The sequence below is a fragment of the Sarcophilus harrisii genome, chromosome 2, assembly GCF_902635505.1.
Source record: "Sarcophilus harrisii chromosome 2, mSarHar1.11, whole genome shotgun sequence".
In the NCBI taxonomy this organism is placed as follows: Eukaryota; Metazoa; Chordata; class Mammalia; order Dasyuromorphia; family Dasyuridae; genus Sarcophilus; species Sarcophilus harrisii.
The window spans coordinates 54,081,275-54,106,545 of record NC_045427.1 but is presented as its reverse complement, the minus strand read 5'-3'; the positions used below and the strand labels follow the sequence as shown (position 1 = coordinate 54,106,545).

Here is a 25,271-nt window from a genome sequence, read left to right as displayed (position 1 = left end):
TGAATTTTAGACATGGCTGAAGCTTTAAAAGCCTAGACTTTTTTCATCTTAATAATTCTTGATAAACGCCTCTATGACTTGTTCTTTTCCCTTAGCTTTTCAAATGTGTCATATTGAGCAGTATGACATCCCTGGGCAGAAAACCTAAAGTTCCACCTCTGCTTTGCTAAGTTAACCTTGTATAAATCCCTTCCCGTTTGGGGCAGTTAACCTAAATCAACTCTTTTAAGTTTTTTGATAGCTTAAATGTTTCATGAATTCATTCTCCTGAATATCATTTAGCTCCGGCTGGCTGTTATTCTTATGAACACTCATTGCCCTGAAGGATGCTTGTACAGTGACATTTCCTGTGGCTCCTAGAGTATGTGAGGCTGCTTGTTTTGTAGCTGATGATTTTTTGGCTTTGTGCTCTCTTCTCTGACATTTGTTGTAATGGTTGAGTGCTTCCTAGCAATCTCCTCCCATGGACACAATTCCATTTTTCATCTAGTCTTCCCTTCCATTACCTGCTAGTTACATTAATAAGTTCCCCACCCCTACTTCTGTATCTTCAGGATTACTCCAAGCTCCTCCTGCAGAAAATAAGACATTAATCCTCATAGACAGTGATTGAGATTTCTGCCTCTAAGTGCATTATTCTTTTTACTATACTAGTAATGGTGGTGACAATAGTAACTAACATTTCATTTCTTCCTTCTTCCTTTCTGACACTAAATTATAAGCTCCTTGAGGGCAGGGATTGCCTTGTGCCTCTTGTATTCCAGTGTCTAGTGCAGTGCCTGCTACATAATAGGTGCTTAATAAGTGTTTATTGAGCGACTAACAGATCTTTAAGATTTAGAAAATATTTTTCCCACAGTGCTATTCTGATCATCATACCTATGATCCTGATGATCATAAATTCAGATCTAAAATCTAATAATCTTAGAGATTATTTAATCCAAGTACCTCATTTTATAGATGGAAAAACGGACAAGGAAGTTGCTTGAGAAAGATTGCTTTGCTAATTAGTGTCCTGATGGTGACTTTAAGTCATCTGATCTTCTTCCCACCATCTCAGAAAATAACACTTATTGGAATGAACTCGCTGACTTTAGTCTCAGTGCAATCACATGAGTTGCCACAAAATTTTCACCATTTTGGTACTCATGGCATAAAGATGGAGAGTCAGCAGATCTGAAGTCGAAGTCATAGCCAAGTGATATCTAACCCCTGGATCTCCAGCTACAGAACCTGCTTCATTCTACATTCTACAGCTAGATAGGACTGAAAAAATACTGGTTGCAAAATCCCACTTTGATGCCAATGAGGCTATTACTGAGATCTTTAATAGGATATCATTATTATTATTATTATTATTATTATTATTATTATTATTATTATTCATCCACTTATATCCCACGTTGATGGTTCATTCCTGTGCAAAGGGGAACTTTCTTGCCCAAAGCATAATGCAAGTTCTGGCTTATCCTCCTGAGTTAAGGCTGTCCTCATCAGCAGAAGGTTGGCCAGAAAATGGTCAAATTGTCTCAGCCACATAAACTCAGGAAGATCTGCTGAGGTATGGAAGGAGTCAACAGTCTTTGTAGATGAAAGAAATCATTCACATTGATGGGTCCATGAAGTACTGGAGAGTAAATATTAGATAATATTATAGTTTTAGGCCCAGAGAAGTTAATACTTGCCCATGGTCACACAGCTAGTGAGTATCTGAGATAGGATTAGAACCAGGTTTTCTTACCTCAAATCTAGTGCTGTACCACATTGCCCTTCATAAAACACCATATAAATATTTGGTATCATTATGATAAATGGTAAGCATTTATAGGTAATAATTACCATACTAACAAAACTTTGACTTAATTGTAGAGAAAACTATTGCAGTTCAATATACTGTTAATTCTCCTTCCCATGGTACTATTTAATAATGCGTCTTCCACCAAAAAAAAAAGGAGGGGAAGGGTTGTTCCTCTCCCTTGAACATCAAATCATTTGAAGGCATGATTTTGTCATCGAAGGTGGGTCTTGCACTGGTGCATATCCTAGCTCCTCTACCCTTTATTGGATAATGCTGTGAGCGCTGTTCCAAAGCAGTTAGCCAGCCTTCTGGTGCTGAGCCCACCTTGACACTTTCCCACAAAGATGGTGGCTTGTTTTATGGACATCAGTGACTCCCTAGTTAAGAGAATCTGGGCTATGTCTTCAGCATAGCAGATGGAAAGGACAGTGTGTTATTAAGCACTTTCACGTGTGGAATTTGTGTGTATTTATGTGTGTCCTCAGGGAAGTACATTTTTTAAAATTTCTTCAGCTTTCAGAGAATGTTCCCTATAATCTCCTCTGTTTTTCTACCAGGTTTAATCATGCTAATTGGCTGGCTTCAAGGGAAACAGATTCTCAGTATGTTCACTATTGGAGTGAGGTAGGTAAGAGGCTGACTCTAGGTGTCCTGTTTTTAGTAAGAGAACATTGAGAAAGGCTGAAGACCTCAGAAATGTTCAGTTCCTGTAGTCCTACTTCCTCTTCCCATTCTGCCCTTCATTTGACTCCCTCCTAAAGAGCCATTGATAAAGTTATGAAGCACTAACCACTACAATGCTGAGGAGAAAAGGACCCCAAATAATACACCTCTAAGGAGCCTGTGTGTTCAAGGACCCTCCAGTTAACATAATAAGGAAGGAGAAGAGGAAGGGGAAAGAGAATAAGCATTTATTGAGTGCCTACTATATGCCAGAAATTGTGCTCATTAAGCACTTACACATATTATATCAGATGATCCTTACAAGAATCCTGATAAGATAGGTGCTGTTATGACTTGCTCCAGATAAGACAGCTCAGTTCAATGGCCAACTTGGGACAAGACAGAGGAATGAGGGGAAGAGAAGGGAAATGAGATACTTCCAGATCTCCCAGACCTATGTCCACTCTAATATGGACATTTTCTTCTTCCTCTCCTCTGACTCTTCACAAAACCCAAAATGAATTAATGAATGAAAACACATTTCAGTATTCACTTCAGTCAAGTATTGTGGATATAAACACAAAAGCAGAGTCCCCACCATCCATGAGCTTACATTCTTTTGTTTTTGTGAGGAAATAGGGGTTAAGTGACCGACCTACCCTTGCATCACACAGCTGGTAAGGATCAAGTATCTGAGATTGAATTTGAACTCAGCTCCTCCTCACTCCAGGGGTGCACCCCCTAATAGCCCGACGAGCTGATATTCTAACAGGGAAGTGGTGGCTGGTACTAGGGTGACTTGTAGCTTATCTGAAAAATGAGGGGATGAGGTTAGGATCCTCGATGACCTCAGAGGTCATCCCCTTATTTTCCAGATGCACAAACAAAGGCTGAAGGAAATGAAGGGACTGAGTTATTAAAGGAAACGCAAGATAAAGGCCAGCTTTAAACCTAGGTCCTTTGATTTCAGATCTTGATGACCTTAGATGATCTCTCAGATCTCCTCCAGATTCAAAGGTCCTCATAAATAACTTTAGAAGATTTCTAAATTGTGGTCGATCCCTTAGTAGACATTTTCATGTCTTCCTCTCACCCAATTTATCCATCACCTGGTAGCCAGCCTTCTGGTGGCAAAACGTAGGCAATCTAAGATCACACTGAAAATAATTTCAGCAGCTAATTTGTCAGGTCTTAGGAAAAAGGAAAGAGAGCAGCTACTTTTTCATTCTCATAGGGAGAGGTCTGGGAGAATGAACTGGGGTGGGAGGGTAGTGGAAGGACAAGAGGACAAAAATGCAGAAAATCCCATGGGTATTAGCTAAGAAATGTTTGTGTTGTCAGTAAAATATAGCTATTATAAGTGATTGGTTTTTCTTTTTGAAGAGAATGCAGTTGGGAATGTTGATAAATGACTTGTGACTACCTCAGAGCTACTTAAACTTTTTCCACTCGTGACCTCTTTTCACTCAAGAAATTTTTATAGGATGCCAGACATATAGGTATATGAAGCAGGTATACAAATAAAATATTTACTGCTTTTAAAAAATCATAATTTCACAACTCCCATAAAGTTATGCAACCCATATGGGCTCATGAGCCCCAGTTTAGAAAGCTTAAGAATAATAGTCACAGCAATCTTTCAGAAACAAATAAGTAGTCAAGAAATCCAGTCCCATTCATTTTAGTATTTGATATTATAATAGCATTTATATAGCACTAATTATGTGGCAGGCACCATGCTAAGTGCTTTACAAATATCTTTTTTGATCCTTATAGGTAGACACTATAATTATTCCCATTTTACAGCTGAAAAAATTGAGGCAAACAGAAGTCAAGGGACTTGGCCAGAGACACACTAGTGGAAAGTTTCTAAGGCTGGATTTGAACTCAGATTCTCATGACATAGTTCAGGATTCTGTCCTCTGCTCCACCAGGCTGCGTTGCTTTAGAACAGGTTGTAAACCTATTGAGCTCAGGTGAGAGGTCCAGTCTGGAGACAAAAAGCTGGGGATCTTCAGTCTTTAGGTAAATAATAGTGACTGCCATGGGAGCAAGTAAATTCCCTGAGAGGGAGAAAGGACAGAAGGGGAAATGGAAGCGAATTCCCACTACTAGAAGGTGAAAGGACAAAGAGCAGTCAATCAAGAAGCAGGTTTTTTCTTTTAGGCCTTAGTTTTCAGAGACAGAGAGAAACAGAGAGTAAAATTCATCAAGAATTTATTAAGCACCTACTATGTGTTGGGGGGGATACAAAGACAAAATGACAGATCCTGTCCTTAAGGAGTCAAAAGTTCTAATACCTATTGACTAGTGGCTTTTCAGGGAGCTCAGGAATGGTTTTTGTTTTGTTTTTCACTGCTATATTCTAGTATATATACCCTATTAATATACCCTTTCCACTCAGTTTAAAAAAAAAGGAAAAAAAAAAAACTTGTTAATCTTCTGCAAATGTTAGCATTAGCAGTCTTATCAGCCTTTGTTAGAGAACCAAAAATTATTCTTATTGCCAAATAGAAATTCAGGGCCAGGCCCCATGATCAAATATAGTACTATAGGAATCGGTAATAAACTGTTTATATTACATGGTGTTGAATGTCCTATTGTTTCCCAAGGTAAAGGATCGCCATCCACACGGCATTGGGCAGTGCTGAGGTATAAAGGACTTGGGATGAGTCTCTTCTTTCAGATAATATGGCATATAAACTACTCCCCCTCCACCCATGAAGACAAATAACTCTCTGAGGCATCCTGGGAGTGGATAATAGCAGGTTTCTAGTCACCTGTGTGACCTTGAGCAAACTTCCTTCTCAGTAAATAAGAAAATTGGAGGAGATGATCTCTGAGGTCCTTTCCCACTCTACAGTTTTATGACTTGTTCTCATTGGGTGCCATATTTTCCCTATTTTTCAAAGCCCTTTATTTGAGCAAATATTGCTTACGTACCAAGACCATACCAGATTCTGGCATTTCAGAGACAAAACTGAAATAGTCTCTGCCCTCAAGAATTAGAGCTGGTGTTTATATGTCACACTAAGGCTCACAATTCTGATTCTCACCGCCACCCTGGGAGGTAGATGCTATCATTATCCCCATTTTACAGTTGAGGAAACTGAGGCAGACAATAGTTAAGTGACTGACTTGCTCAGGCTGGATTTGAACTCAAGTCTCAAGGACTCCAGGGCTCTCTCCATCCACTGCACCACCTGGCTGCCCTCAAGGAGTTCATATTCTACTAAAGGAATACAGGTACACAGATCAGTAAAAAGAGACTAATTTAAGGAGGGAGAGAACATGAGTAACCTAAAAGAAGGGGAAGATTAAGAAAAAATATTTCATTTTTGCTTTGAAGGAGGGGTTGGCAGAGAGAGAGACAGAGACAGAGAGAGAGAAATACAGAGAGAGACAGAAAGAGAGAGAGACAGAGAGAGAGAGAGAGAGAGGTGGCTTTCAGGTGTGGAGGAAGGCAAAAGCCTGAGATGGGAAATAGTTTGTCAAGTTAAACAGAACAACAAATAATTATACTTAAGTTCTTTTTTTGAACTGACCTCATTTATTTTGTATGTAATTTTAAGCATGTATCGCCATCAACTACAGTCTTCAATGACTAGAAAGTAAAAACTTTCTGTGAGAAATGAGCCAGTTTTTGCACAAAAGTATTGGTCTAGGGGCTTCTAGGTAGTGTACCAGCTTTGAAGTCAGGAGGACCCGAGTTAAAATCTGCCCTCAGGCACTCAACACTTTCTAGCTGTGTGACCCTGGGCAAGTCACTTAACCCCAATTGCTCAGGGGGAAAAAAAGTAAGGTGTTTCATGGCTCTCACTGAAGTTTCTGTGTATCTAAATAAATTGTTTCTCAATGATCCTATTAAATTGACTGATCTCATTGATCTAAAAGCTGATTCATTTATACTTCTTGTTGATTATTATAGTAGCTAAATAGATAAATATGCTTATCCATACACACAGATATATAGATTATTAATAAGTGAGAGGAACTTTATTAGCAGTATATTCTATTTACTAACCTTGTAGTATTTTCAATCAAGAAATCAATAATGTTTCCCATGATACACGGGCAATGTAACTGAAAACATTAAACATTTGTTTTGACTGACCTTTATCTCTAATCTTCAGACGGCAGCCACATGTCGGCCAGGTTGCCAGCATGGCTTCCTGACTGTGAAACTCACAGTACAAAGCACAGCTAATGGGCACACACTGGCAGAGAGGGGGTGGAGTGGATAGAGCACTGGGAAGACCTGGATTCAAATCTGGCTTCCAATACTTACTACTTGTATGACACACACATATACTTATCCATCCATATATACTTATATTTATATAATTTTCTATATATTTTTCTATCTAATTTTTTTGACTTGAACTGGGCTGCTTCTCAGACAGCAATCAAATGATCCCTCATCAGGTCTGAAGCCTTTCTGTCCCTTTGGGCTCTCCCACAGCTGGTCCTTGTGTACTGGCCTAGTCTCCAAGAGCTAATAGTCGCTTCCACCCCCTGAAGAAACATCAGAGCAGGACTTTAGGGAAGGGGACAGAAGGGGAAGAACAAGCCCTACCATGAATAAAGGGTTGGCCTGAAAGACAGGAAGACCTGCATTTAAATCCTGCCTCTGATGCATGCTGGCTGTTGACCTCAAGCAGGACATTTTTACCCCTTAGTGCCAGCTCTCTATGACTCCTGGTTAGTCTTAACCTTAGTCTAGCTTAGACAGCCTCCATTCTGCATCAGTGAAATGAGTTTTTACTCCAAGAGTATGAGATCCCAGGCCCAGAGTTAGAAGGAAACTCAGAGGTCAATTTGTGAAGTCCATTTTAGAGATTAGGAAATGGAGGCCCAAGGAGGCTGTGATTTGTTCAAGGTCAAGCATCAGTGATAGAACTCAAAGTTCGCCACACAGATAAAATCAAAGACTAACAAAATCTAACAAAAAAATATAACAATAGTCACATTTATGTGACTCTCAGGTTTACAAAGTGCTTTATAACCTTGTAAGACAGATAGTATAAGTATTATTTCTACAGATATAGAAACTGAGTCAGGCCACTTGTCCAAGGTCACATTGTGTCCATGTATAGAAGCAGATGTGGGGAGCGTACAGAAGAACAATGGGTTCTTAAGGTTTACCTGGGATATAGTAGGTACTTAATAAATGCTTGTTCCTTTCCTTTGTTACCTCTCTTCCCCACTATATATACACATCATCCTCTGGTTCAAATCTCTCCAATATCATTTAATTAATTAACATAAATATAGATTTTACAACAGGAAATTTACTGAGAAGTTGTAGCACGTGAATTTTCATATTTTCATATAGAGATGAAATAATATAAGGAAGAGCAAGGTATGGAAAATGCAGGATGAGGGCACCAAAAGCAAACTTCACCAACCTCCCAAGGCTGTAGATCCTAGATATGACGATACACAGTGACTAAAACGTGACCTTAACTTGCCATTTCAATCCAGCCTGGCTGTGGCCGCCATCCCAGAGGGCCTGCCCATTGTGGTCATGGTGACTTTGGTTCTGGGTGTCCTGAGAATGGCAAAGAAGCGGGTCATCGTGAAGAAGTTACCCATCGTGGAGACCCTCGGTAAGCCTTTGCCAATGCAAAGTTAACAAATTGTGGCGAAATACAGATTCGTTCTCTGAAATGTTGGCTGCTGGATTAGCTGATTCTTGATGAAAGCAACAAATAGCACCTTATTTTGTCAACATAATGAGTGGTTTGAATGTGAGCTTGTGTTTTGTAGAATTTACCAGTTGCTTTGGTATCTTATGGATGCTTCCTTGGGGCATCATTGTCCTGAGAATGGTTGAATTATTTGCTCTGTAAATTCTGACGAGCAATTTTCTCCCACCAGGTTGCTGCAATGTCATCTGCTCGGATAAGACAGGGACCCTGACGGCCAATGAAATGACGGTAACTCAGCTCGTAACATCTGATGGTCTCCGAGCAGAGGTGAGCCTAATTCCAGTTTGTAAGGTGTGGGACAAAGACACATCCTGCTTTAACCCTGTCCATTGCTGTGAGAACCACGTGAGAAGAGGAAGCATGAGATAGGGGGAAAAATGAGTCAGAAGGTTTAAGTTGGGTCCTTGTCCCTTTTACCGCTTTTCTGTGGGACCTTGAACAAAACACTTGGCTTCCAAATCTTAGTTTCCTTATTTGTAAAATAAGAATAGAAATAATCATTACTAACTTACAGGGAGGGATATTTTGAGTATCAAAATGAGATAATACCTAAGAAATTGCTTTTTCTATAAAGAACTTCATAAAATGCTTATTCTCAAAGTAGCCAGCTGGGTCCCCAAAGTTAAACTAGCTACTGCTTCAGAATTCTAGATACAACTCTGCGGGATCAATGTCTAGTACTGATGATCATGACACCCTATCTAGTGTGTGGTCCTGCCTGAAAAAGCAGCCGGGTGACTCAATAGCAAAAATGCCAGGCCCAGAGTCAAGAAGACCTGAGTTTGAATATAATCTCATATACTTACTACCTCTGTGATCACCCAACCTGAGTGCCTCAGTTTCCTCATCTGTAAAATAGCACTTACTTCTCCGGATTGTAGTGAGAGTTAAATGAGATAATATTTGCAAAGTGCTTAGCACAGTACCTAGAATATAGTAGATGCTTAATAAATGCTTAGCCCTTTCCTTTTGTTAATCTCTCCTCCCTACCAAATATACACATTATTCTCTGGTTAATATCTCCCTGATATTATTTAATCAATTAAGATAAAACTTAGCTTTTACAAGGGGTTTTTACTGAGAAGTTATAGCAAGAGATGGAATGTAATCCCGTGCTAAGCCAAAAGCAAGCTCTACTACCTGGGCTCAAGCTTGTAGGGACGGCTGAAAATCATCGCCTACCCTAAGTTCAGTTCTGGATGTGGCGTGGCTGGACCGGTGGTTTTCTTGTTTGCAGGAGATGGACTTGGCTACCAGGTCCGTTCACTGCTGGGCCCGGTCAAGCAGGTCACTCCTCAGGAACTACTGTTCCCAGTTCAGGTTGTTTGGGGGATCTTGAATATTCTTCCAACATGTTGAAGCTCAAAAGTTCGTGTTCTGGTCCATTCTCTCTTTAATACTCATTCACCTAAAATTAGGAAAGAATAAATATAATACAAACAGAACACAGAGTCAGTACCATCTGGTCATGGCCACATGGCAGTCAGCTGGAGATGAAAAGTAGCACTTGCCAGCAAGGGAGGGGTGAGGAAGGGAAGGGGGAAGAAAGAGAGAGGAAAGAAGGGAAAGAAAAGAGAGACAGACAGACAGACAGACACAGAGAGAGACAGAGAATGAGAAAAAAAGAGAGGAGGAAGAGGAGGAGGAAGAAGAGAGGGAGACAGAGAGAGAGAAATTGAGCCCCAAGTTCCACAGTTAGGATGTGTCAGAGACTAGATTTGCATCTCTACCTTTCTGATAATCTGGTTCTCTTTTATGCCATATTGCCTCTTGTTTATTGTTGATGATATAAAGTTGAAATGAGTTTTTTAAATGTCCATTTCCACTAGAAGAGATATAGGGAGAAATAATATTGTTGCATAAACTCAGGAAAAAGAAAAAAACTTTTTGCATTATCATCATGTCTCTACTCTGTTTTGAAAAGCTAGAATTTGAAGAATAGTGTAAAAAGTCCTAAATGTTGATAGTTGACTACTTGAGCTAAATCTATTGTGACCTATGATTAATTCTCTCTTAGGTTACCGGCGTTGGGTATAATGGAGTAGGTACTGTGTGTCTTTTGCCATCCAATGAAGTCATAAAGGAATTTTCTAATGTCTCAGTGGGAAAATTAGTAGAGGTAAGCATGAAAGGGGAGGGGAATTCTGTTTTAAGCTGGGAGATAGGATGAGATAGTCACAACAGTGCCAGCCTCAATATTAGAAGAGCTGGATTCTGATTCCAATTCCACTACTTGTCATGGGGCTGCAGTTCCCCTCTCTGAGGCAGCTGAGGGTGGTGAAGTGGGTAGAGCACTGGGTCCCAAATCAGGAAGTCCTGAGTGCAAATCATAAACTTACTAGCTGTGTGACCCTGAGCAAGTCACAACCTCCATTTGCCTCAGTTTTTTCCAACTTTAAAATGGGGCTAATAACAGCACTTCCCTCCCAGGATTTCTGTGAGAATCAAATGAGATGATATTTGTAAAAATAACTTGATGTGGTCCCTAGCATATAATAGTTCATCTGTAATTACTTATTCCTTTCTCTGATCCTCACTTTCAAAACTTATAAAATGAGGTTAGGAGTGATTGTATAGAAGGCACTTTGTAAAGATCTTATCTATGTAACCTTGGTCAACTCCCTTAACCAATTTCTCATCTGTAAATGAGAACTTTGGACTAGATTATTATAACAATAATTGACACCTAGTGTTTTAAAGTTTGTAATATGCTTTACATTGATAATTTGATCCTTACAGCAATCATGAAATGATTGCTGGTATTACCCCTGTTTGGGATATGAATAAACTGAGGTCAAAAGAAATGAAATGATTTGATAAGGGCCACATAGCTGGGAAGTGCCACAACCCATATCTCCTCTGCTCCCGAGTCCAACTCTGGTCACCAGCACAGTGACTTCGAAGCTTCCTTCAAGGCTGATTTTCTATGACTCTTATCCAAATCGTGCTAACAAAATCAGGGAAAGTAATGGCTGAGGCAGAAGGCTCTTGCCTACAGCAGGGTATGTAGCATCATTTACCATCACGAAAACTGTATCACAAAACGAGTTACAAAAAACTTGAACAGAAAAACCAATACTTTATCCCTACAAATAGTGAGAATGAATGGAAAGTTACTAATTAAAGATTCTACAGTAAAGTTCACAAGTACCATCCATACAGTATGTTTAAGGTCATACAATTTGGCTTTTAATTGTTTCTTCCATTAGTGTTCAAAGAACCAATATTTATCAAGCAATTATTATTTGTTAAGCACTGGGGTATGGTGCCAGGATACAATACATGCTGGATATCTAGGCAGAAATGAAAAGACCTTGCCTTTAAAATGTACACGTGTAATAAGTATAGGTAAACTAGACCTGAGGTAACTTGAGATAGTGAGGCACTCTTACCTAGGAGGAATCTGGAAAGTCCTCCTGCTGGAAGGTACCTTTGAGCTGAATTCTGAACTAGAGATTCTAAGAGGTAGAAGAGGGGCAGATGGCAGATGCATGCTGGAATACGCTATGTCAAAAACTGTACAAGCGCCATTTGGGCTGGACTCCAGAATATTATCAAATAGTGAATAGGAAGTGAGGCATCCTAAGTCTGGAAGCAGATTGAAGAGTTTCAAAAGCCAGAAATAGTTCTATGTGACCCTAGAGCCACTGGACCTTAACAAGGAGGGATGGGGTCATACAGTGACATCACTTTAAAATCTTTGTGGGGAGACTTGAGGAGGAAGAATTGGAAGCTATATTCTAGATGAGAGATGATGAGAACTTCAGCTAAGGAGATGGCAGTGTTAATGGAGAGAAGCAAAGTGGACAGATTCAGGGGAAGAATTGTTGGCAGCTGCTTAGATATGTTGTGTGAGGGAGAAATCAAAGATCATTTTAGGGTTTCTAACCTGAGTAACTAAAAGAATGACGGTACACTCAACAGAAAGAGTGGGTGTTTGGAAAAGAATGGGATAGATTTGGGGGGAAGTGTCAAGCTTCAGGTGGCTATTGGACATTTGAGGGGTGAAGATTCCAGCAAGCAGCTGGTGATACAAGCCTGGCACTAAGGAGAGATCAGGACTAACATGGATCTGAAAGTCTCCTGTGTAGAGCTGATCATCAAGTCCAGGAGAAATAATTAGATCACTGGGTGTGGAGGAAAGATAAGAGAACCCAAGGCAGAACAATGGGGGGTGTTCCCACTTTTAGGGGGCAGGAATTGTTGATCATCCAGCAAAGGAGACCAAGTATAAACAATCTTCTAGTTAGAAGCATTGGGCGTGAGCAGTATCGTGAAAACACAGAAGCAAGTATCCAAGAGAAGAGGGTTTTAAAGTGCAAAATGCTACAGAGACATCTGGAAGGAATAAAACTGAGAAAATAGCATTAGTTTTTAGCATTTAAAAAATGACTAGATTGAGAGAAAGTAGTCTCAGTTGAGTGCTCAAGTTGGAGTTACATTGCAAGGGATTGAAATATAAAAGATGAACTAGGAACGGTAAATGTAGACAGTGTTTTTAATGAATTTGACTATGAAAAGAAAGAAAGATGAATGATAATTTTTTTTAAGTATAAGAGAAACCAGAAAATGTATGTTACAGGAAAGAAACTATTGTAGGTAGAGAGATTAAATACAAACTCATCATCCTGCAAGAATTCATAAGCCATAGTACTCATGATTTTCCATCATGCTTCTGAAATGAGTACCTTCTCTCCATGTCACTCTACTACCTGCTTTTTAGCTTCCATTTGTAAGTTGTCTTCCTCTGTTAGATTGGAAGCTCTTTGAGGGCAGGGATCATCCCTCTTCTGTATTTGTGCCTTCAGTGCCTGGCACATAGTAGGTGCTTAATCATTGTCTACTAACTATTTGAGAGAGGGGATATAATTGTGGGGACAGTCTGCTGGAAGAGATGGAAGCAGAAGGGATCAAGGGTACAAGCAGAGTGTTTAAGCCTTAGAAATTTGTCTGAGCCACTGAGAGGACCTAACCAGAACTCAACGCAATGCATGCCAGAGGCAGAACTTGAATCCAGACCTCCCTACATTGACATCTGACTGATATTAGGAAACAAGAATCCCAGTCTCAGAGGTTATAACAGTGTCATATATTAGTGTTTCCCACGCTTGTGTCTGACTCGGCTCCATATCTTGTCTAAAAATGATACTTGGCAATTCTTGGCTTTCAGGCTGGCTGCGTAGCAAACAATGCCATAATCAGAAAGAACACAGTGATAGGCCAACCAACAGAAGGAGCCTTAATCGCCCTTGCAATGAAGGTAGGAGGGCTTTGGGGTTTTTGCATTTGGCAATTTTCTAAGGGTTGGGTTGTTGGGTAAAACTAGCCCTTTTGGGATATTTACATAGAATGAAACTTTCATTTTATGAGAGAAAATAACACTGAACTAATATGGATGTGGATTGATTTGAAGATCCCTGTTTTGTGGGCGGCCAGTTTTTAGAAGTCTCTGGATGAAGAGATTGGAATAGGTGATCTCTTCCAGCTCCAGATTTTATAATCCTACCCTACAGTGCACCTAATTCTGTCCTGAGCAATCTTTTCCAACTTACTGGAAGTAGCAATGGGGAAAAGGCAGACCAAGTATCTCATACTGGATAAGTGTTAGGGAGACCTAAGCTTGCAAACTACTCAGCTACTTACTAGTTTGTATCTCTAAGAAAGTTACTTAACCTCTGAGCCTCAGTTTACTTAACTATATAAAATGGAGATAAGTCTTCATGAAGCAATTGCAAAGATTGGATTAGATAGTGAATGTAAAATATTCTGCATAACATTTAAAAATCTGTATCCAAATATCGGTTCCTATCATCATCATTATTTTCTTGTCATTTTTTGAAGGGTCCAGATAAAAATGGTCTTAGGCAAGTCATTACCCTCCAATTTTTAACATGTATTCTGCTGACTATGCACAGGTGGATAAAATGACTGCTTCTTATAATTAAATGAGAATTGATATATAAGGTCATCATCTGGAGAGTCACTGAAAGCATCTTTGGGACAGCTTCAGAAGCAGACAGGAAGATAGGGATGGAATATATCTTTTCCTGTTGAATTATAATTTCTTTCTTCTCATCTTCTTTGATGAAGTTTAGGTAGGAAAGGCCCAAGGACATAAGCTTCTACTCTGTAGGCTACCTGAGGATGTCCTTAGAATAACTCCAAATATTGGGTTTAAACTGTCTCCCTGAAAAATGCCGCTTTTCATATTGATTATTTTTCAAATACTATTGTGTTGGTGGTATATTTTAAATGGGAAAATTTTGGATGCAGTATCAAATATTTTAGCATTTTCACCATATGTGGACATATTTTACATATTTGTACTAAGTGAATAAGCTATGAGTACAGGTCAAAAACTTTGTGATGATCAATGAAGGCAGCACAAATATTGTAGCACCTTTGGAAGTTTTGTTCAATAATTGCTAAATGAACGGTAAGTTATAGTGTATACTAGGAATTTTTTATATGTGCTTGGTTGTTGTTATTGCTCTTCAAGCAGTATATTGAAGAGTTTGTTTATAAGATTTTGTTTTTAATGATGCAAGATATAAATGCTTTGTATAAAGTACATAAACATGTTATTGGTCTATATTTTGAAGGTTAACATGTTCTATTCTTTTGGTAATAAGTAAGTGATGCCTTGGGTTAAGAAAGATGGGATCAGGTTTCCATTTAGGAAGATGTTGGCTTAATGCTTTGTCAGTGATTCATGTGACTGTGAATCACTTGAGTTAATAATTATGTACCTTATATGAGACTATTGCTTTCTAATTTTGTAGAGAAGCTAGAGTTTCACATCCTCCCTCAGGGATTCCCCTCTTTCTCTGATTTCTTTACTTCTCTATTCTTTATTGTAAAGTTTTCAATTAATATTGAATAATTTATTCTGCTTTGATACTATATATCTCCTTAACTTTTTGACTTTTGAATTCAATAGCTGATTAAATTCTGTAGGAGAATGTATTCATTAGTAATGCTTATAACAAATATCAGCTTTTTGAAATTATTCTGTTTTGGTATAATTGATTTGTTAGTTGCATTCATGCTATTATATATAAAAAGGAATTTTCAGAATTTCAGTCTATGTTTGTCCATTTTCCTTTCTAGATGATCTGAGCTATCTCTGCTGTTTTTGTCATCTGTTTTATTATTAGTATAATTTCTGGAGTTTGCATTAAGTAAAGACTTTCCAACTCCAGAGTCTTTCCTTTTTCCTTTTCTGTACTTTAATATCTCCTCTGTTTATTTGCTTCATCTAATTTAGGAGTTTATATACTGTATGATTTGGAACTGAGTGCCAATGACAAAAAGCAGTATAAAGTCCTTGTCCCTTTCCTCTTCACCATGATATGGACAATGGATTGGGCTTTGAAAGGATCATTTTTATTATCATCATCCTCTCATGTGCTTCTTTCCTAAATAGTGTATGGACAGAAATAGTCCTGAGACAAGTTGCTATTTGGTTATTTCTTTACCTTCTCTGTACTATGGACTGCTACACATAAAATAGTTCCCTTTTATAGTTGACTAAAAATATTAGGTTATTAGTTCAGCTCTGTAGGCTCAATACCAGTATTCTCAGCATAAGTAAACAGGGAAGGGATGTACCTTATTCCATTTCCGTCTGATTCTGAGCTGCTAAATCAGGCCTCTAATTTTTAAGCTTTTATCTTCCTGTGCCTCGGGAATCACATTTTGAATATTGGCTTCTATTTAAAATGTTATCAGTATTTTGAATCAATATTTTGTCTGAGTAATTATGCAAGGCAACTGGGATAATGTTCTAGCTTTCATGCAGTTTGTAGGTTGAAATCTATATTGGAAGGATGGGTATTTGTTGTCTGCCAGTTCATGAAAGATAACAAGCTTCCAGTGTATTATTCTGGCTAACAGGTTACATCAGACTAAGATTCAATATGTTTTAAATCATTACAGATTACTGGTTACTAAGTCTTAAAGATAACCTTTCTGTAGTTTCCAATGGGAATGACTTAGTTCTTAATTGTTATTGTAAATCCGTTTTAACAGACCTATATAGCTGCCATTTATTAAATACTTAATCCAAAATTATTTGAGCAAGTTTTGACCCATTCATCAAGAGCTTGAAGAATGTCCATCAATACTTTCTTTCTTTTTTTGGCATCTTCAAGCATTTATCTTTCTATAGTTATCTTAATATGATGAGTTCTATGATTTTTTTTTTAATATTGTATAGATTTTTGTTACAGTACTTTTCCAATCTCGTGTGGCCCATTTTACAATTCCAGACACGTTTACTAAGGCTGGCATTGCATCAGTATTAATTGCTTTAAGTGTGTTCTTCCCATTCACTTTTGATTTCAGAATGTCAGTAAGCCATTTAACATATTTGTTAACAGCTTTCTACTTGATGGGTATTGCTTTCCATCTATTGGTTCCATGAGTTATTATTATTAATAGAGACAAAAATTATGCCTAGGAACACTGGAAGATAAGGAAAGGAAGTGGAATCAGAATGGCGAATAGGAAAAAGGACAAGTGGGTGATGGGGGGAAAAGAATAAAAGGGGAAAAAGAAGGAAAAAGAAGGTGTTAGAGAAATAGGAAGAAGAAGTAACTTAAAAATGCTCATTGTGGAGACTTCTTTTTAGTCTTCCTCATCTGATTTATTTTTCTGTTGCCTTATTGCAGTTAAGAATCAATTACCTCTTTATAATATTTTAGCAAGAAAATGGTGGGGTGAGGTCTTACATTATTTTCCCATTCCACCCCTATTGAAATCAGAAGAGCTGATTTCTGTAAACATCTACTTGTAACTTATCCAGATCCCTTCAAACACTTCAAAACTCTATTTTTGAAATCTATACTGCCAGAATTGGAGAAATTCAGGCACTTATTGTTCAGCAAATATTGAAGTATTAATATGCTCAGCACTGTATTAGAAATTTTGTTGGAGTGAGGGATGCAACTATGAAGAAAATATAGCCGTATTTGCCCTCATACAGAGCCAGGATTAGAACTCCTGCCTTCTACATCAATCCATCAACTTTTGGTCCCATGCAGAGAAATGTGCTTCTGTAGAAAGGAAAGATATTCACAAAATCACAAATACCACTTTACCATATTGGGATTGGGCTTTAGAGAGCCTCTACTCCAACTTCTGTACTTTTCAAATGAGGAAACTGAGGCTCAAAAGAGCAATGACTGAGTTAAGGTCACATAACTAGTAAGTAGAAGAGCCAGGATTTTAATCCAGATCTTCATACCAAATTTGACTAGTCTTAGTATGTTTTAGAGGTTTAATTTGGACATTTAGAATAGAATCAAATTGCCACACACAATTTTGGGAAATTGCTGAATCTTGAGAATTCTAAAATCCTACCTCCTTCTTTTCCACCTCACTTCCCAAAAGCCACAAAAAAGCCACACTTAATTCTTAGTATTTATTGTAGTCAGCCTTTTTAAAGCTGCAAGTTATTACCAAGTCCATGAGGCTCTGCATTAGGAAAAGCTTGTAAAATCTAGGAGAAGGATGCACTGAATAATAAAACTACTGTTTTAGACCAAAAAAAGCATCTTTTCTAAGACCTAGAATCACTTCCGTAGTTAAGTGCATTGAAAGGAAATAAAATGGCCTCTCTTTGTCTCCAGAATCCAAATGCTTTGACTTCTCATCCATGTCAGGTGATTTGAATAATGAATAATTCAACTTTATAGAGTTTTACGGCCAGAATAATTTGTGATGATTCATTTTTTTACATTTTTTCCAACATTTACATTTTTTCCATTATTTTAGATGGATTTGAGTGACATAAAAGATTCCTACATCAGGAAAAAAGAAATCCCATTTAGCTCAGAACAGAAGTGGATGGCAGTAAAATGCAGCCTTAAAAATGAGGTAATGTTTCTGTTTTCTCGAAATTATGAAAAGAAATAGGAATGCATATAAAGTTTCTAGAACATATCTCTATTAGCTACTGCAGAGGAGAAAGTTGGCTATGAGTATCTGACATTGTTCAAAGTCATTCACTCAGTGTTTGAATTGGGGAGGATGGGGAAGACCCAGTCCTTGTTGTCATGGAACTGTCTAAAAAGAGGAGAGGTCTTTTGCGATTCTTGATTTGGGCTCTAAAGCAGGTATTGCACCTATGTCCTCAGAATGTCAGAATCCAAGAAATCATCCAATCCAACCCCTACCTAAACTCTCGTATTCTTGACCAGTGGGCATCCAGACTTTGCTTGAAGACCTCCGGTGAAGAATCCACCACTTCCCAAGAAAATCCATTCAACTTTTGGAAGCTTCAATTGTTGCAACTTTTTTTCTGACCTTAAAGCTTAAATTTGCCATTTTTGTGACTAATGCTCTTTCCATGTGACAGCTTTTCAAATACTTGAAGATATTTAGCATCTCCTTTGAGTCTACTTTTCTCCAGGATGAATCTGCGCAGTTCCTTCAATTAATTCTCACATGTCATAGATTCAAGTCTATTCATCATCCTGGAGAGCAACTCTCCAGTTTATCAATGTCTGTTTGAAAATTACAGTGCCAAAAACCAAACATAAACCTCCAAATGAAGTCTATAAGGGCAGCATCAATGGGACTATCGCCTTTCTGTTCCTGGAAACTGTGCACTTTTTAATGTGGATTAAGATTACTTTAGCTTTTGGCTACAGCATCATAGCCCCAGTTCATATGATGCTTTCAGTCTTTTAAAATCCTCTGATTCTTTTCAGAACTATTGTCTATCTGTGTGTTCCTTCATCTTTTTATATTTCTGAAGCTGATTTTTTTTTTTTACCTAAATACAAGACTACATGTATCCCTACATCTTATTAGAGTGAGTCCAGTACTTTAGCTTGTTAAGATCTTTTAGGATCCTGACCCTGTCATCCACTGAGTCACAGATCCTTCCAAGATTTGTACACCTACACATTTGATAGACATACCACCTATACCTTTAGACAAATCATTGATCCCAAGCCCAAAAACAGATTGATGGATCCCTCCATTTAAGACTTCCTGCCATATTGACATTCAGCAATTAGCAAATCCTTTTGTTGTGTTGTTCAGCCATTTTTTCATTTGTGTCCAACTCTTTGTGACCCCATTGGGGTTTTCTTGGAAGAGATATTGAAATACCATTGCCTTCTCCAGCTCATTTGACACATGAGAAAACTGAGGCCAACAGGTCAAAGTGACTGATAAGTGTCTGAGGCCAGATTTGAACTCAGGAAGATGATTCTTCCTGCCTCCAAGCTCAGCACTCTGTGCACTTTCCCACCTAACTGCTCCAAATTTATCCTCTTAGAATTTGGCCATTCTCCCAGTTGTGAATCTATCTAAGTCTTTAATCATCCAACTAATCCACATCTTTCCATCTTTACAAAAATAGTAGGATCCACTTTATTCAGTGCTATGCTAAAATCCATATAAATTATGTCAACATTATTCTTGCCATCTATAAAATTATCAACCCTATTTTAAAAGGAAATAAAAGTTGATCTGACATGACCAGATGAGGATGAAACTTTGCTCACTTTTTGTAATCATCGCTTCCATTTCTAGATATTCACTCATTATCCCTTTCTATAATTTTTCTAAGGAATTAAAAGTTAAGGTCATGATCTATGGTCTGCAGATTCTGTTCTCTTCTTTTTTGTAAACTAGAACATCTGCCCTTCTTCAAATGGGTGATAACTGTTCTGTTTTCCATGCCCTTTCTGATATTTCTGACAGTAGCTCAGCAGTCACATTTGCTATCCTTTCAATACTTGTAGCTTATCTGGGTCAGGAGACTGGAATTCACCAAGGGCAACTAGGTAACTCTTACTTATAGTTCATATTAACTGCATGTTAGCTTCTTTGGTTCCATCATTTCTATTGCAAAGGTCATTATCCCTGGCAGAGAAAACAAAACCAGAGAAGAAGCAAGCAGCTCTTTCTTCTCTCTGTTGTCATTTATTATTGTCTCATTCATACCTAGCAGAGATCCCATCCTTTCTTCCATCCTTTTGTCCATTTAAAAAAAAAAAAAAAAAAAAAAAAAAACAACTATCTTTGTTTCTAACTTCTTTCTTTGACCTTAGCAGTCTTAACACTGTTTTTACAGGACTATAACATATTTGAATATTCATCCTCTCTTACTTACCTTTGCTTCTTTTAGAATCTACTACATTCCCTGTGCAATTTCATCTCTTCTCAAAATTTCCATTTTCTTCTTCATTGCAATTATTTCCCTTTATATCATCATAATTTTGTTCTTGAGCATCTCCCATTTCTCCTGGTCTGAATTCTATGTCTCTTCCCTCTGAATTTTTCAAACCTAAGGTCCATATCATACTATGTTCAGATTTCCCTCCTTTATCATAGACTTTAGAAGGGAAAGATTATTTGTCTCCACCCCAGAAACCAGTTCCTCCCTGTTAGTATAAAGGAGATTCAGGAAAGAATTTGTCCTTGCTGGTTGCCCCACTTCTTGAAGGAAGAAATGATCATTAAGGTAAGTCAAAAACTTACTAGCTACTCTGTGTTTGGTGAAGAGAGAGAACTTTACTATCTCATTTATATGGTTATCTGAATAATTGAAGGCCCCCGACACTACCATTTCATGCTTTTGTTCCAGGCTTGTGATTATTTCCCAAACTCATGTATTTCTTCTTTCTAGTCAGGTAGCTTCAATTACAAAATCCTTTCTGTTTCTCCTCCCAGAGATGTTCACCCAAATGCCCCCCTCCTACTAATAGTAGCTCATAGCAATTGATAGCTTCCATGATTCATTGCTTTGAGCAAATATTAGCCCTGATTAAGGAATGAATAATTAAATGTTCTGCCCTACAAATTAGTATAAGTTTCAGTGGGTCCCATTGCCTCTAGAATAAACACAAACCCTTTAGCTTAATAGTCAAGGATTGACAAAATCTGGCCCGAGTCCAATTTCCTAATCACAGTTCACCCAATTCCCCTTCACACATACTTTGCTCCATCCAAATTAGGCTACCATTTGTTTCCCATTTTATCTGTGTATTTAGGCAAGTTATCTGCCGTATCTGTAATGTATTCTTTTTCTCCACCTGTTAAAATCTTGCTTTTCATTCACAACTTAGCTCATATATTAATTCCTATGTGTATACCTGCTTCAGTCAAAAGTGGTCTCATGTTCTCTATACCAGAGCATTTTAAATTTTTCCATGTGCGAATCCTTTTCATCTGAGAAATTTTTATGTGACCCCAGGTATTTAGTATGTGACATAGATATACAAGTCAAACCCTTACTGATAATAAATCATAATTTCTTGTCCCCAGAATTCAGTCATAAGATACCATAGGGGATCCTGAACCACATTTTAAGAAGCTGGGCTCTATCCTTTAAAAAAATTTCATTAATAGAGATTTGAGACTTGATGAGATGCCATATGAAATCATGTGGTCTGTGTGAGTAACATGCCTGGATAACCCCAACATCTAAAACCAGATAGGAAATTTTAAGTTAATTGAAACTTCTTGGGAAGGTTCCAATCCCAGTTCTGACACTAATTCATTGTACGGATGAATAAGTCACTTTCCTTCCTGGAATTCAGTTTCCTCTTTTGTAAAGAGATAGAGTTGAGTGAGATGAGATGATTTCTAATGATGAACTTTCTAACATGATTCAGTTATGAGTCTTAACCTCTTATGGCCCAAGACTATCCTAATACAAAAGATTTTTTAAATGTTTACTGTTAGAAGTGGGAAGGTCTTCCCTTAAAATGTATAAATATTTTCTGCCTCCATTTCACTTCAGATCTGCCTGTTTTGGGAGTTCATGAACATTTAGCAAAAGCATCCTCCACTTTGAGGATGTCTGCATATCATCTGTGGTTCTATGACTCCTAGTTGTCAGGTGGATGCCCTATCTGTGGTTTTATTTATATGAATGACTTTTTGTTTTTAAATAAGCAAAAACAACCTGGCAGGAGAATATAAAGCGTGAGATCAGGACATTTTAAGAATTGGGATTTTCATGTAAGTGATTATATTTTTACTAACAGGACAGCGGATATAAAAATATTCTGAAGCCTCTCACTAGTCAGAGATCACACTGACAGATCATCTTTTAGTAGACTTTATTAAAAAGTACTTTTTAAAAAAATATATGTATTGTTTTTAAAATGGAATTTTATTTCATTTGGGGAAAATTCAGTAAAACCAGATCTTCCCCAACTTTTCTTTCATTTCATTTGACAAGCACTTTAGGCATCTGCTTTGTGGAGCATCCTCCAATGCTTCCTTCTCATGTTTTGCTATAACCAAACATCTTAGATGGTTTTTTTTTTTTTTTTTCCCCTTTAACCTGCCTACCTCAGCATCTCTGTAGGATCTCAGGAAAGCCGCAATCTTTTGATCTTTTGTTTCTTCATCTGTAAAATAGGACTAATACTTGCTCTACTGATATGGGAGGTCCCCTTCCTACTCTAAAATTCTCTGTCCTAGGACTTACTGATCAAGGCGAGTGAGTCCTATAATAGTGAGACTATTGTTTCTTATTTTGCTTGATTTTAATTTGTACATGGGCACTATAAGATGCTCAGAGAATTGGTTTGGGGTTTGTTGGGTTTTTTCTTTCCCCAAGGACCAGGAAGAAGTTTACTTCATGAAGGGGGCCTTTGAAGAAGTGATTCGCTACTGCACCATGTACAACAACGGGGGGATCCCTCTGCAGCTAACTCCCCAGCAGAAATCCTTCTGCCAGCAGGAAGAGAAGCGGATGGGTTCCCTTGGTCTGCGGGGTCAGTCACATGCAGCTTCTAAGTTTGCTTTTTGCTCCAGATCTTCTCTGCCAGCTGTCGGGCACTAAACATGCTGCTGATAAGCTAGATTCATTCTGCAGAGCAGAGCAGTATCCTGTCTGAGGTTTAAGGGGGAAAAGAAAGTTAATCACAGTCCAAAACAAAACAAAAGCCCTTCCCAACTTATCCCTTTAGCATGATTTATTTCTGCATACTCTAATTTGTTTATTTTAATAAAGGATCTTCAAGTATGATGTTCCTTGTACCTAATATAGTATGCTCTACTTGTTCAGATTTCAAATTTGAGTTACTGTTACTAATTACAATTTTAACTTACAGCATTTTCATGTATAGGAAGCACTCTACATACAGCTCTGTTTATGCTGGGAATACAAATTTTAATCCCCCCATTTTACAGATGAAAAAATTAAAGATCAGAAGTTAATTGATTTGCTCCAGGTCACACACCTATTAAATAGCAGGACTAGGATTCAAATTCAGATCTTATGAGACTTAAATGAACTGCTCTTTCTTTTTAAAAAAACTTAATTTTAATAGCATATTGTTTTCCCAATTATATGTAAAGATGATTTTCAATATTCATTTTTGTAAGATTTTGAGTTCCAAATTTCCTTTCTCCCTCCCTCCCTTTATCTTTCCCCTCCTCAAGACAGCAATCAATCTGATACAGGTTATACATGTACAGTCATTTTTAACATATTTCAATGTAAGTCATGTTGGGAAAGAAAAATCAAGAACAAAAAGGGAAAACCACAAAAAAAAAAAAAAAAGTGAAAATAGTATGCTTCAATCCACATTCAGTCTCCATAGTTCTCCTTCTGGATGCAGATGGTATTTCTCAAATATTCCATCCATAACAGAATGGTCTTGGATCATTGTAGTGTGAGAAAAGCCATGTCTCTCATAGTTGATCATCATGCAATCCTGCTGTTATTGTGTATACTATTTTCTCAATTCTGTTCACTTCACTCAGCATCAGTTCATGTGAGCCTTTCCAGGTCTTTCTGAAATCAGCCTGCTCATCGTTTCTTTTAGAATAATAACATCCCATTATCTTCATATACTATAATTTATTCAGCCATTCTCCGACTGATGGGCATCTGCTCAGTTTTCAGTTCCTTGCCACTACAAAAAGGGCTGCTGTGAACATTTTTGCACACGTGGGTCTGTTTACCTTTTGTATGGTCTCTTTGAGATACAGATCGAGTAGTAAGTCTGCTGGATCAAAGGGTATGAAAAATAAACTGCACTTTCTGTCTCATTAAGATTCCTTCCACCCACCCCCAGTATGTCGTATAGCACAAATACTGGGTTTGAACTCAGAGGATCGACATTCAAATCTCATCTGCCCTGCTTGTTTCCAAGAGAACCAGGTAGCAGAATGTATAGTGCTAAACTTAAATCAAGTAGATTTGTAGTTTGAAACCAGCCCTAGACAATTCCCACCTGTGTGTATATCTCTGGCCCGATCCAACCATTACCATCAATACTATTATTTTATTATATCTGCTCTCTCACAATAATCAGTTCTCCCAACGATCCTGAGAGATACGACTCTTATAATCAGTTTTATTGATGAGGAAACAGAGGCTGATAAAGGAACCTTGTCCAAGGTCCCACACATGAGTCTAAGGCAGGATAGGAAATTGTGCCAAATCCAATGGTTCACCTACTAAGCCAATTTCTCTAAGCCCGTTTCTTCAATTGTAAAACAAAAATAATTGCACTTACTTCATTTTTTGTTGTGAAAGATGAATGAGACAATACATGGAAAATATATTATAAACCTTTCAAACTTTGCCCTCTTAATGCCCACTATTATTATTATTATTATAATTAGCTATGACCTTGGACATAAATCTAGTTGAGAGAAAAGATATCTCTACTAGTAGCTATACCTGCATTAGAAACTTAAAAAACTAGGTCTGAGAGGGGATTGGGGGAAAGTTTATGGAGGGGAGATTACACTAATTTGGGCTTTTAAAAAATGTACTAAAAGTTCTATTTCTAGCTTTGGGATTAAAAGAAATACCAAGAAGGAACTGGAAACTGAACCCATCTGTTGGGGAATGATTAAATAAATTATGGTATATGAATATTAATAATATGAATATTATTGGTCTATGAGAAATAATGAGCAGGATGATTTCAGAAAAGCCTGGAATGACTTACATGAACTGATGCTGAGTGAAATTAGCAGAACTAAGAGAACATTGTACACAGTAACAAGAAGATTAAGTGATGATTAATGTGATGAACTTGGCTCTTTTCAACAGTGAGAAGATTCAAGGCAATTCCAAAAGACTTGTAACTGAAAGAGCCATCCACATT

At 37.8% G+C, this 25,271-nt stretch overlaps 2 protein-coding genes across 2 annotated transcripts in view; one reads left to right on the top strand and one right to left on the bottom strand.

Moving 5' to 3' along the window:
• The window catches only part of ATP2C2 (ATPase secretory pathway Ca2+ transporting 2), a 105,331-nt gene that overhangs the window by 65,548 nt on the left and 14,512 nt on the right, over positions 1–25,271 (top strand). Inside the window, exons 11-17 of the mRNA XM_031950194.1 lie at positions 2,356–2,422; positions 7,946–8,070; positions 8,342–8,439; positions 10,190–10,291; positions 13,343–13,432; positions 17,950–18,051; positions 22,763–22,919. Of these exons, the coding sequence (XP_031806054.1) occupies positions 2,356–2,422; positions 7,946–8,070; positions 8,342–8,439; positions 10,190–10,291; positions 13,343–13,432; positions 17,950–18,051; positions 22,763–22,919 (741 nt within the window). The remainder of the gene's footprint in view (positions 1–2,355; positions 2,423–7,945; positions 8,071–8,341; positions 8,440–10,189; positions 10,292–13,342; positions 13,433–17,949; positions 18,052–22,762; positions 22,920–25,271) is intronic.
• MEAK7 (MTOR associated protein, eak-7 homolog) overlaps positions 22,457–25,271 on the bottom strand; it is a 59,067-nt gene continuing 56,252 nt past the window's right edge. The window contains exon 10 of the mRNA XM_031950196.1: positions 22,457–23,038. The gene's annotated coding sequence lies outside the window, so the exon portion shown is untranslated. The remainder of the gene's footprint in view (positions 23,039–25,271) is intronic.